General features: G+C 33.3%; 3 protein-coding genes across 3 annotated transcripts; all 3 read left to right on the forward strand.

The window, feature by feature from the left end:
* Nucleotides 1–1,096: 1,096 nt before the first annotated feature.
* On the forward strand, nucleotides 1,097–5,305 carry TRIADDRAFT_56652 (uncharacterized protein; the record flags this gene model as incomplete). The annotated part of the gene is made up of 6 exons (XM_002112495.1): nucleotides 1,097–1,722; nucleotides 1,870–2,474; nucleotides 3,073–3,248; nucleotides 3,421–3,568; nucleotides 4,712–4,754; nucleotides 5,227–5,305. The coding sequence occupies 6 exons, from the start codon at nucleotides 1,097–1,099 to the stop codon at nucleotides 5,303–5,305; spliced, it is 1,677 nt and encodes a 558-aa protein (XP_002112531.1).
* Nucleotides 5,306–7,011: 1,706 nt separating this feature from the next.
* On the forward strand, nucleotides 7,012–9,047 carry TRIADDRAFT_56653 (uncharacterized protein; the record flags this gene model as incomplete). Its single annotated transcript, XM_002112496.1, has 3 exons — nucleotides 7,012–7,601; nucleotides 7,733–8,117; nucleotides 8,781–9,047. 3 exons carry the CDS (start codon nucleotides 7,012–7,014, stop codon nucleotides 9,045–9,047), a joined length of 1,242 nt encoding a protein of 413 aa, XP_002112532.1.
* A 1,372-nt stretch (nucleotides 9,048–10,419) lies between these two features.
* TRIADDRAFT_24893 (uncharacterized protein) lies at nucleotides 10,420–13,438 on the forward strand (the record flags this gene model as incomplete). The annotated part of the gene is made up of 11 exons (XM_002112497.1): nucleotides 10,420–10,555; nucleotides 11,042–11,150; nucleotides 11,753–11,800; nucleotides 11,958–12,070; nucleotides 12,180–12,240; nucleotides 12,356–12,407; nucleotides 12,537–12,589; nucleotides 12,694–12,761; nucleotides 12,830–12,902; nucleotides 13,074–13,181; nucleotides 13,255–13,438. 11 exons carry the CDS (start codon nucleotides 10,420–10,422, stop codon nucleotides 13,436–13,438), a joined length of 1,005 nt encoding a protein of 334 aa, XP_002112533.1.
* Nucleotides 13,439–13,638: the final 200 nt, after the last annotated feature.

Genomic DNA, 13,638 nt, shown 5'->3' on the forward strand with positions numbered 1-13,638 from the left:
AGTAACTTTGAGCTATAAGTATTAGAAAAATTTTCCCCTAAGTATATCTTATCAGACATTGCCACCATTTTGATGCTATAAATTATTCCTGCACATCCAAAATAGATATTTGACACCGTTAGCTTAATGTTACAATCTGAAAATTATGTTAGTTTATTCATTGTAGCGTGTAGAGCATTATGTTTTAACGCTTCATAGATTCGCTATTAGCTGTAAAATAAAGGATAGAATGGTCCTAACACTAATTACCTAAATACTTCATCGCCTTTTTCTGTCATTCCAGCAAACCATTTCAATTCGAAATTTTTATTTCACGTATTCCTTTGCCGATATAAACTATTTATTAAAATCTTCTTTAATGTACAGTATACCTGATGGGCTTTCTAATACATAGCACATAAATTGGTTCACACTCTTAAAACGAAACTAGTTTTTTCTATCTTAATTAGATATCATTAATGCTATTATATCTCTTGAACTAGCTGTTGGCTAATTCGTATGTGTGCCAATATGAAGCAAACATCAGATAAAATTACTTGAAAAATCATGTTTTTAGCAATCTTTTAACTATGTCCAAGCGTACTCGTGATAAATTTAAACTACATTTAGCTAGACTAACCACAAATACAACATAGAATATTTTACAGTAGCATTTGCATTCATTGTACCCGTTGTCTTGTCTAATTCGTTTAGTTTTACCCTTAAAACTGCAGTAATATGGCATTCGAGTATTATCTCGATCGAGTTGGGATAATCTAGCCAAGTATCAATCTTATTATGCGCTATCATTACAATTGGCAATGTAAAATCTGCACCATATTCAGTGAGTAAAATTAATTATCAAAGAAGCACTTTATGAAGTGCTAACGATTTCGTAGTCACTGCATCGCTTAGAGAATAACACGGTACCAGTATCATTTTGCAATATTCTAAGGATCTTAAAAGTGTTTACAAGCTAATTTTATACTACGAAACTTTTATTAAAGTAATGTATGAAATAAGTATTTTGTAGCGTCATTTTAAAAATTGTTACCTTTAATAGTGCCATTATAATCTCTATTATACCTAAACAGATTTGACCTACAAAGTTATAAGAATGGAAGATCCTAATCTATTCCAATATACGCGTCCGGAAAGTAATCATCGTCATGATAGCGAGAGTAAGAAGAAAATAATTGGCCATGATGGCATCATGGAAAGATCTCATGTTTTTCAGCCTATAAATAAACAACAAGTTGCCGCAGCATCATGCTCTTTTGCAGCAATTGAAATTGGTTACGCTGCTCAATCGATATATGAGGTGCCAATATTATCCTCTTCAGGACTACCACGAAAATATGTTCCGTTTTTATGGTGTGCAATGCCTATCTTAGCTCTAATTATTCAACCCTATCTTGCTATTAAATCCGATCGCTGTTATTGCAGTTGGGGTAGAAGACGGCCATTCATGCTTGCCTTTATGATTGGCATGCTTATTGGCTTGATATTGTTAGGTTACGGTAAAACTTTGGGATTCCTAATAGATCATCAATCACAACAGAGTACTACCGCGATTGCATTTACTATCATGGGAATTTGGTTTATGGATTATTTCGCTGATGCTTTGCAAGTACCAAGTAAGGCATTAATTTTAGATTACTCTAAAGATCATGCACAAACAGCAAACAACATAGCTACTGCTGTCTCATGTTTAGGCACGATTGTTGGCTATGGAATATGCAGGTAAGATTATCAATACTACAGTGGTAGCAAAGAATCAATCCATAACCAAGTTAAAGTTCCTTCGTACTCCTGTGACTGATTACGTTAAGGAAAGACTGCGGTTGCTTTAGTGATAATTATTAATTGAGTTTAATTGAAATTTTTCAGCTTAAATTGGAAAAATACCTTTCTGACGAATTTATTTGCTACTGAAATAGAAGCTGTCTTTACAATAGCTGCAACTGCAGCCTGTATTCTATTTATCATTGCGTTGCTTTGCTGTAAAGAGAAAGTATTATATAAACCTAACCGACCCAAGCTAATCCATCGAGAAGAAGATACAATGTTACGTCATAGCATAAAAATTGGCAGTAAGGCAATAAATGGGATGTTATTTGGATCAAAATCTGAAGCTATTAGCCGAAATTACATCGTCATGATGGAAAAAGATAGGCATAAAAATATTCAATGGAAGAAAATGGTCTCCTGCTGCAATTTTTATTTTTATGGCATTATTAAGCTGCCACACGAACTAGTAATTTTGTGTATTGTATCGAGTTTCGGCTGGATCGCTCATATTGGTTTTATATTCTTTTTCTCTGATTACATGGGCCAGTACGTGTTTAAAGGCAACAGTAATAGTGCTTTTAATTCCTCAAGTTATATAGCGTATCGTGATGGTGTAAAAATTTCCAGTTTGGCACTAATTTGCTCTAACTTTATGGGTATAATATACATTTTTATATTGGAAAGATGGTTATTAAAGTGTATCGGTGAGTGATGCAATAATTTTATTATTGCTAACAAAGCGACTATTTTCATCTATTACAAGCGATAATGATAATATTTAAACATAATTTCCATTTAGTGCGTGGAATAAAAGTGTTGATTATATATCAAATAGATATGTGAATATCTGTAAAATTATTGGTTTAATTCGGAAAAGCTTCGATAATGTAGCTTTAATATTATATTTTTTGATTTAATTTTAAAGAAAATAGCTTTTGCTATAGTATGTTGTGCCATGAAGAATTTTAAGAATATTCTGGTAGATAGTCTCGTATTTTGCTTATTAAGAAATAGTTGTAAACATGATGACTTCGACGAAAGTATCTCTTAAATACTTTACTACTATTCTCGTATATAGTACCTCATTGCTATCTACTATAATCAATAATTCGTACAATATATATTTCTTTGCTTGATACTTTCTATTTCAAAATTAAAATCAAGCCTTCAATATCAAGTGAAGTTGTTGAATTAGCCACAGCTAGCAAATGTTTGGAAAACAATTCCAATAGATAGTAATGACTACTTATCTTTCGTTAATCTATATTTTACTTTTTCATTTCTACTTTTACTTTACGACAGGATCAAGAATGTCTATGATTCTTGGATTCACTATATCGTGTACTGCCATGGTCATTATATCTTCAGTTGATAGCATTGAAATAATATTTTGTAGTTGTTGTGCTATCGATATCGCTACAGTATCATTACACAGCATACCCTATGGCTTAATAGGGAAATATCATCATTATTACAAGGTAAGGGCTAATAGATCAATAAATGCTTTTACTAAAATAGTCTAGAAAACGGGCAATTTACGCGATAGTTATTGCTTTTAGACTTACTGGTGATGTCATGACAACTTTTAACCTAGCTTAGATCTAATATTTTGTGGTTCTTCATGGGTTCATAATATAACTTGACTATTAGGAAGATCCAAGATGGAAGGCTCGTGGATATGGAACAGATTCATCCGTTTTAAATAATTGCATGTACCTTGGCACATTATTAATTTCAGTAACCTTTGGTTTTATTATTGAAAATTCAGATTCAATGCAAAGTGTTATTTTTGCCGCAGGTTTGAGTAATTTTATTGCAGCTGTCATATCTATTTTTATTATTGATCCTGAAACTATTTCCTCGACTCGGAATATAACGATATAGAATTCAATAATGTTATTGTATGCAGTCAAAATACGATTCTTATATTAATACGTGTAGAGAAATCGTTCTATTAATATCTAAAAACATTTATGAATATCTTAATTCTTGAATATTTAGAATATTCTCTTCATTAATTTTTTGGGATATTCTATTTGGTTGTAAATATCAACTAGTATCAAACTTTTGCTCGTGTTATAAACAATGATGCTTCTCTATTTTGTTAAAGATACGGTATAGATATCGAATATATTATCCAATATTATTAACGATTGATTATATCAATAAAATAAGATAAAAGAATGGGCATGAAACGTAGGATTGCATCAGTTTTTAGTACGGCATGTAATCATTATAAATATCTGTAATAATGATTTATCAATAGTAGAAAGTTGGTTCAATATTGCAATGATCATTACAGGGTTGTCATTTTTAAATTCAAATTTTAACTTGCATTAAGCAATACTCTTATAATATTAATATTAGTGGTAAATTTTCAGTCTGATTGACTTGATTCAAAATAGATCTGTCAACATGGTCTTGTATTATTGAAACATCCATTTAACTATTATGACAGTCTCTATTCAATTACGACAGAGCTTGCGTTGAGTCAATATGATTAACTGTCTATTTGACTGTCAGTGGACATCATGGTTTTTATTGGAGTATCAATAATAACCTGGTTTTATACCTTTCTTGATATCCATTCTACTTAAATAACCGTTTGTTCATTTGGTACAGCGATGAATAACCAATAGTGCAATAAATCTAGGTAGCTGACCTATGCTATACTGGTGTATACGTAAGCACATTAATAGTATAAGAACTACAGTATTGAACTTGAATCGATTTTTTGAGTTTAAGTCATTTTAGCAACCGGTATATTAGCAAATCTCAAGAGTAGCCTACGCGATTACGAATTATAATTATTATTCAATAAGTGTGGTCAAACGGGGGAAAAAGCAATCTCAGATTGCAGTGTATGAGTTGATATTCAAGTAATACAGAAATTTGCTCAAAATTAGTAGTAATAAAATTGTAATCTATACATGTTTTGCAGGGCTTTACATTTGTGACGTGGCTATAGACAGTGTACGTATCAGGTATTAATCCTTATTTTTTTCGCAGAATCAAAGTGCTACTCTCTGATACATATTAGATCTGATTATATCATTATAATATCTCCACTACACAAGTAGATTACCTTTCTGGAGTATAGCAAATAATTCATTGATTAGCTCACCATATGATGATTAAAATAAATAATCGGCCTATTACATACATATATATATATGTTATATATATATATATATTATCATCATATCATATTAATGCCATTGTACGTGTGTCGCTCTGTTAAAGAGGATTCTGACTCTATATTGACTTAAAAGTGGACTATATTCCATGAAGTTTCTACGAATTTCGCTAGTTAATTATTATTATTCCAAAAAAATATTATCAATGCTACCAGGCTGAATGGTGATTACTTGCAGTCCGTCAGCTCAAAGTGGAAGAGTCGGTTTTAATATCTTGATTTAACCGCTTCTCATTACGTCTTATCCGCATCTACTACAGCACACAAAATCCGCCAGCTGCTTCTTGTATCAACAATTCAACATACAATATAAGTATTAAAGCCTATACTACAGTCTAACGGATTAATTGATTATTCCCTATAGTATTTTATCCACGAGTATACCTGGATAAAGATAGAACAGTTCAAATTACTGTAATCCTATAAAACATCTTTGCACTATAAATAAAAATTTTGCAGTTAATAACCATAAAGTGAAGAATCGTCAAAGCTTGGAAGTAGCTTGGTAAATACCTCATTTGTCATCATCACCTATCGCCTATTATTTTGCCGCAATGAGTCACCGCTGTATCACGAGGACATTATCCTTAAAGCCAATCAACAACCTAGCCAGGAACGTGAAGGAATCAAGCTGTCTTTAAAACAGTCCACAATAAAATAACCCCTGTAGACCCTAATCTTTGATACTGCTAGGCTTAAAGTGTCTGTACAGTACTACTCCTTCCTTTGCTCATTGCCGTACTTGGCATGGTTGACAAATTTGAGAACAAGCATCATTACAATGTTTTTTTTTTAAAGATCAGGTACTGATTATATGGTAAATCGTCATAAATAATGAATTAATTAATTAGTTCATTAACAACATCCATGCTGAAGAACATATCCTGCAAGTATATTGTACAGCATACAGGAAAAGGAATCGTATTGTCATCGGTTCGTTGTGCAATGCACTAAGCGACAATTGATTGCTTAAGTAAACATTATAAATTAAATTTCATAGGCTACACAGGATAGTAATTTCTATCTGGTCTCTGGCTTACATCGTTATTGTTAGCTTCTGATGGAATGGAATGAAATTCTCTTCAGGTAAAACAAGGATTAGTAAAATATTGCAAATGCGACCAGCAACAATTAGCGATAATGTTGTTAACTGAATGTCTAAGGTGCCATCTTGCTTATTGCACCGACATTCCCCTTAGGCATGGTCGATGATAGCCCATGTGATTAAGTGATATTATTCAAGTTCTTTATAGATTAGAGTTAGCGAGTATTTATTGCAGGTACTAGTTTTGATCTTGAAATATAGAATTACGTGCCAATAGACTTAGGAAAGTTTACTTTGAGTCAATTTGTTATCGTACTCTTATCACTACTATTACTTTTTTATCTTTGCAATGAGAAGATCCCGTGGATTTCTTTCCTTAAGCAGACGTTAGTGCATTGCAGCGATAATGTAACATAGGCGAGTATACGTGTATATGTATATCACATATCGATAATTAGAGCGCAGACTACAGAATAAGGATGTTAATAGACGGTTTGAGGAACTTTCAGATCACAACACGTAGTCTATTAGTCAAAATAAACAACTATTGCTGTAGCTACTGACGGTAATATTGACGAAAGGAAGTAATTTCAACATAATATACAGTAATGGTTGTAAAATTATTGGCCATGATGATTAGTAAATAAATCTTGAATATCTCACTACTTGTACTACAAATAGCGTAAGCAAATTTAAAACTACTAAGTTTACCGGTGTGGTAAATATTATGTAATGCACATGCCAATATTCTATTGATATCGCTTATTCATTCATCCTAGGGGAAGCAAGCCTACTTTTGCCAGCAATAATCTTATTATATTACACTTTGAATAGATAATTTTATGGCTATGTATAATTTTATTTATTTATCCTATTTTACGATTGTACATCTTATCGTACCAGTGAAGTTGTCACTATGGCTATCATTAATTGAAAACTATGACTTATATAACGTTCATTTTTTCAACGTTTCTAATAACTGTCGGTAGGATTATAAATAATGTCTGACGAAAAAGATGTCTATGATGAAAAGAGTGAGCAGCAAATCGTAGATGAAAGCAATGAAATTAAAACACTACCAGAACGAAGACCTATCAGCATCATACGGTTAATTTGCATGTCGTGTTCGTTGGCTGCACTGGAAGTCTGTTACGCAGCTCAAGCTGTTAACGAAGTACCTATTTTATTAGCTACTGGCCTTCCACAAAAGTATATTCCTTACTTGTGGAGCCTAACACCAATTTTAGCTTTGATCATTCAGCCATATCTTGCCAGCGTATCCGATCACTGTACATGTAGCTGGGGTAGAAGGCGACCGTTCATACTAGCATTTGCTATTGGTATTTTCATTGGGATATTTTTCTTAGGCTTTGGAACAGCAATCGGCCATCTGATTGATCCATTTAATAATACTGTAATTATAATACTGGTCATCACTGGGGTTTGGTTTATGGACTACTTCACTGATGCTCTACAAGTGCCTGGCAAAGCGATATTATTGGATAGCTCTATTGGTTATGCACAGACTGCAAATAACATATCTACAATAGTTGCATCATTTGGAATGATATTAGGATATGGTATCTGCAGGTACAGTAATCCAAAACCAAGATATAATGTAGCTATATCTTAACTGTATTTCTACAAAGTCGTGATTGCCAATAATATAATATACTGTATAATTTCAGCCTTAACTAATTTTTTTCTAATAATATGGGTAGCATCCATTGGAATAGCACCTTCTTTGGAGACCTGTTTGCTAACGAAGGACAAGCCGTGTTTACCGTTGCGGCTTTCACCTCCGGTATCCTTTTCCTAATCTCATTCATATTTGGAAAGGAAAAGCCTTATACTAAACCAGTCAGTTCTGCAAACTTTCAAAATGATGAATCTCATAATTCTGATAATAATGAAGCTCCACCAAAAGAAAATCAAAATTATGGCACTATTCGTGAAGTTGATTCTACAGTTATAGACCAACAGAATGAAGATGCTGGCCAAAACAAGTTAAAATTATGTTGTTATGGCTATATTTATTCTATTGTCAAAATGCCTAAAGAACTTGTTATCCTCTGTGCTCTATCAATTTTCGGCTGGATAGCTCATGTAAGTTTTTTATTCTTTTATTCTGATTTCATTGGCCAAGTTATACTCAACGGAAGTAACAACGCTCCGATAAACTCTTCTGACTACATGAACTATCTTGATGGGGTCAAAATTTCAAGTTTGGCATTTATTGGAGCAACCGTCATCGATATAATTTACACTTACCTTCTTGAATACTGGCTATTAGATCGGATTGGTATCTTAAAAAATTTTATAATATATATATATATATACTCTTATACCTATGTGAAATATCGCATTGGGTTTCTATCTGATTGAAATCGATAACTAATTGTAGTGCAGCAATTGATGAATATTGTTGATTAATAAGAAATGTTGCTAGTTGTGCTTTATTTCTTTATTCGATTCCTCATATTTATCTTGCTGTCTACTCTATCCAATTAGGATCCAGGTTGGGCATGATATTTGGCTTGTGTATCTCAGGTACAGCAATGATACTTTTAGCCTTTACTACCGAACTTAGTCTGGCAATTGCATGTTGCTGTGCTACAGAACTTGCTACAGTGACAATCTATAGCATACCTTATGGACTGGTGGGAAAATATCACTATTACTACTCGGTAATAACAAATACGCAGTATACACCTATGATAGATATTTCATTCATGGCAAGATATTAAAATATTGCCATCTTATATCTAGAATGATCCAAGATGGAATACTAGAGGTTGTGGAACCGATTCAGCAATATTGAATAACTGCCTGTACTTAGGGACTTTTATCATTTCTATTACCTTCGGGCCTATTATACAAAGTACAAATTCTATTAGTGTCGTATTTATTACTGCTGGCACTTGTAACTTGATTGCTGCAGTAATTTCAGTATTCGTAGTTGATCCAGAAAATACATCACTGCTGATCGATATATCCTACGAAACTGTCAAGACTAAGGATGTTATTATTGATTAATCAATACAACAGTCATGGCATGATCTTATAGAAAAGATGTTGCATGTTACGATTAAAATAGTTTCCATACTTTTCTAATGACGAAGAGATTCCAGAATTTTAAGAATATCAGTACCCTTTCCTCCAAATTTATTTATACCAATAGTGTTGGTAATACTTTATATTTACATTTCGCTTAATTTATAATGCAAATACATTTCAAAGCTTTCTCCTCTTTCCATGTATGTGTATAGGATGTAAATAAAAGCATTAATAACATAAATCCGCTAATAGTCATACTACCTCAAGCCATTTGATATACCGTATTTCTGCCAAATTAATTAATTATTCGAACAGAGTTGAATATCAATAGAGCAGCCCGATTGAGTAGCGGATGTAAATTGGAAATAAAAAAGACTGCTTTCATTTTGAATCGTCTATCTTGCTTCCATTGCTTTCACCAATCAGCTGATGAGAAACGAGAATATCATCTTATCTATATAAGTTATAGGTAATCGGTATTAATTCACATGAATACGATATTCCAGCATTTGTTACTTTTAATTAGCATTGCAACTATCATTAATACTACTGATAACAGGTAGTACAGAAGCAGATAAAGATAGGGATATCTCAATGACGATATCATAACTACAAATAACAAATGAATCTCCATAGATATCTATCTCTAGTATGGTGAAATCAAGAGTTCCATCACCTACAGTGATGTGAATAAATATGGAAACACTTTACTCGTATATCAGCTGATATACGAGTAAAGTGTTTCCATATTAAAGAATCTTCACCAATATCTGATCATGAATGAATGGCGGAACCATACGGTGATGAGAAAAAATATGGAAACTCTTTACTCGTATATCAGCTGATATACGAGTAAAGTGTTTCCATATTAAAGAATCTTCACCAATATCCGACCATGAATGAATGGCGGAACCTAAAGTGGATATCTTGAGTGCCGAAAATTTAACAGCTTTTACTATACAAAATTCAAGAAAGTCATCAAATGTTTCCATATCGATTCTCATCACTATATACTCGTATGCATATTAACCTTAACTTAAGGTATATTGTGCCACGTCATTTTCGCTAGCCTTGCTTTGCTTTTTGCGTCCATTATCCTTCTACTAATTGCAGAACTGCTGTCGCCCTTGTACAGGTCTTCACTGACAAAGAGTTCTGGATTTGTTTCCCAAGTCCGTCTGTACCGTACAAGTACTACAAGGCGACCATTCAGTACGGTACGTTACCGTTCCGTTCCCGACTCCAGTTAAGCCATCGAAAAGGTAAACACGGTCGCAAGCTTTGGGTTGCATGGTTCAAGGAAGAATCTTACTGATCAAACGTTATTTGTTGCAGCTTGTTATGAGGCAATATGACAACTAACTTTAGTCTAGCTATCGTGTCTTGCTACTTTCTTGTTATTATATCATTGTCCTGTGCGGTAGGGAATGATCACAAGTTACCGTTGGTTATCAACACTTGGCCATTCACTGTGGCAACGCGGGCAGGTTTGTTGGAAACAGCTCAAAATGAAATGATCTCATGCTGCATAGTAAAATAAATCAAATGATAACCATCCAACGATGGTGTCATTTTATTCCAACTATTGAGAATAGCAATCCTACTTAACACGGATGTGCTAGTTCTTATGTTGCATTTCTGGCTGTTTAGTATAACAGGAGATTAAACATGAACTGCATGGGTTGATTTAATTACTATTGTCGTTATCTTGAAAACAAATAATAAATATTGAATTGGAAAGTGGAGATAAGTACATTTCTATTGAATGTTCTAATCAACATACGTACTGTGGAGTAGATCAATAATTCTGAATTATAGCTGTTTTCAACAAACTATAGAATAAATTAGTAGTGCAAAAGATGGACGCAACATGTGCATTACCACATAAGACTTTATAGCATATTAATCATCTTGAATGGATTGCAAACACCTCATATGCATAACTAACTACATTAATTCTAACTCTTGTGTAGCTTGGAAGGTAATCAATTCTACTAGCGGTACCCCATTAGATGCGGTCGAGCAAGGCTGTACGGCTTGTGAAGTTGCACAGTGTGATGGAACTGTTGGATATGGTGGAAGGTAAGCTGGATACCTTTGCATGCTCTTCCGGTGTGACGACAACCTACCTTCTCTAATTTAACTAATTCTTATATTGAATCAATTTACCTGCCTGTCTTTCTTGTAAACTAACTCGTAAATCACGGAATATCTACCAGTTTAACTTTCAACCCTGCAATATCTATTACATTAATATTCGTATGCATGTATCTGCTGCCTAATTATACTGTACAACGACATGACACAGTTCTTTGTCAATGGAATAGAAAAAAGTTTAAGAATACACATACATTGCAGGAAGATCCCAAGTGATACGATGTATATTCTAGCACGGTACTTTCCTCTTGAGGCTCTCATTACAGTATCAATACAACTTATTTTGTTTTACCGAACTGTAACTTCATCTTTCCGCCTCCATTTACGGAAAGTATAAGACTTAAAATTCTGTCGTAAGACGACTAGCATTCCCTACGTTAGCTAATATTATGAGGTAATTGTCGAAGATACACATACAACTGTGACATCTCTAATATCTTATTTATATTGATATAGCTCACTGGATATTCTATTTAACTTAATCACTTTCAGTTATTCTAAATGTTGTATCTTATTTATCGAAATAGTCCTGATGAAAGTGGAGAGACAACGTTGGATGCCATGATCATGGATGGGTAAGTTTCGATACAGTATTTATGCAATGCATGAGGCTGTTAAATCTATTCTTTTTGTACTCGTTGTCTCTTTCTGTAATTATATCCCATACTAGCAACTCTTGGAAGACTGTAATAGAAATAAAAGTTTTGGTGATATTTTAACTTGTAATATTAGAACATCTCACGATGTTGGCTCTGTTGGCTGCTTAAAAAGGATCAAATCCGCTATTTCTGTAGCTAGAAAAGTTATGGAATTGACCAATCATACTTTACTGGTTGGTGATGAAGGTATATTTCTAATATTTTAGGAACTTTGCTCAATCTTAATTGCTAATCAGTGATTACTGCACTACGTCGCCAAGAAATTGTAATCTATTTTTGTCAACATTATCACAAGCCACTAGATTTGCAATTAGTACAGGATTCAAGCAAGAAAATTTACATACGAATAAATCAGTGTAGGTTGAATTAATTATTGATCAATCAATAATTATAATAGATTCACTGCTATACGCGCTTCACAGGCACTGTTTAACTTTTGGTGTGTTTAAATTGTTTTTCCTATATTAATAGCGGTATTTACAAATCGTGGTTGGAAAATAACTGCCAACCCAATTTTTGGAAGGTATACTTCTAACGTATCCAATATAGTAGTTCACAATAGCCCTTTTTCTCTGGTCTCAATATTGAAACAGACTTGTGGCGACTATTATATTATTAAATAAAAAGTGAGAGCATAAGTTCACTTTTGTAGGGAGTTACTCCCAATCCGAGAAGTAGCTGTGGACCATATAGACCTGCTGATACGTAATTTTTGAAACGATACTTGATAAAAAGCCTATTTTGTGTAGATCTAACTTCAAATACGACTTTTAACTTAGCAGTACATTCTTAATTTTAAATTTTACTAGATGTCAATCTCTTGACTGTAAACAAGATACAAACCACGACGTTAGCAGTGATAATCATGACACCATAGGTAAAATTACACATGAAGTAGCAAATTATCCAATTTTATTAACTGTAAATGATGTCATTTCACCCTAGGAATGATTGTCGTAGATAAAAATACTATCGCCGGTGGAACATCCACCAATGGTGCAAATCATAAGATATCTGGGTAATGAATAAATTACTTTGATTTAATGAGATACAGAGTGGACTGCAATTCAAAGTAATAACTTTTTGAATGCAATAATGATTGGGAAATTTTTAAATCATGACGGATACTACCTTACTGCTATATCATAAAATTTTAAATAAACTACTTTGATATTTTCAATAAACTTAGCCGTGTAGGCGATTCTCCCATTGCTGGTGCTGGCCTTTACGTAGATAAAGATATAGGTGGCTCTGCAGCAACCGGAGACGGCGATGTCATGATGAGATTTTTACCAAGGTAATCATGATCATATCTAAACATTATCTAATCTGAGTTTTGCCTAAATTCTTTCATTGATATTATCATTCAGTTACCAAGTAGTCGAAAGCATGCGACTTGGTATGTCTCCTAAGAAAGCAACTACGGAAGCCATCATGAGGATCAAAAAATATTATCCCCATTTTAATGGAGCTTTAATTGCTGTTAACATGGCCGGCGAAGTCGGTATATATATACATTGCAATAGTTTTAAAAATCATTGTAACGTAAACTAATTTGTATTACCTGTAAACAGAAAAATTTGAATTGGCTTTACGAGCTACTGTTAAACTGTTGATGTGTGACTTTTATATTGACTAATAGCAGGTTTCGCCTTTATGCATTTTCATAAATATAGGAGCAGCCTGTCATGGATTTAAAGGAAAATTTCCTTATTCTGTCGCACATTCGGGAATGAATGATGTCAAAGTCTATG

Source organism: Trichoplax adhaerens, genomic scaffold (genome assembly GCF_000150275.1).
Source record: "Trichoplax adhaerens TRIADscaffold_5 genomic scaffold, whole genome shotgun sequence".
Taxonomy (NCBI): Eukaryota; Metazoa; Placozoa; class Uniplacotomia; order Trichoplacea; family Trichoplacidae; genus Trichoplax; species Trichoplax adhaerens.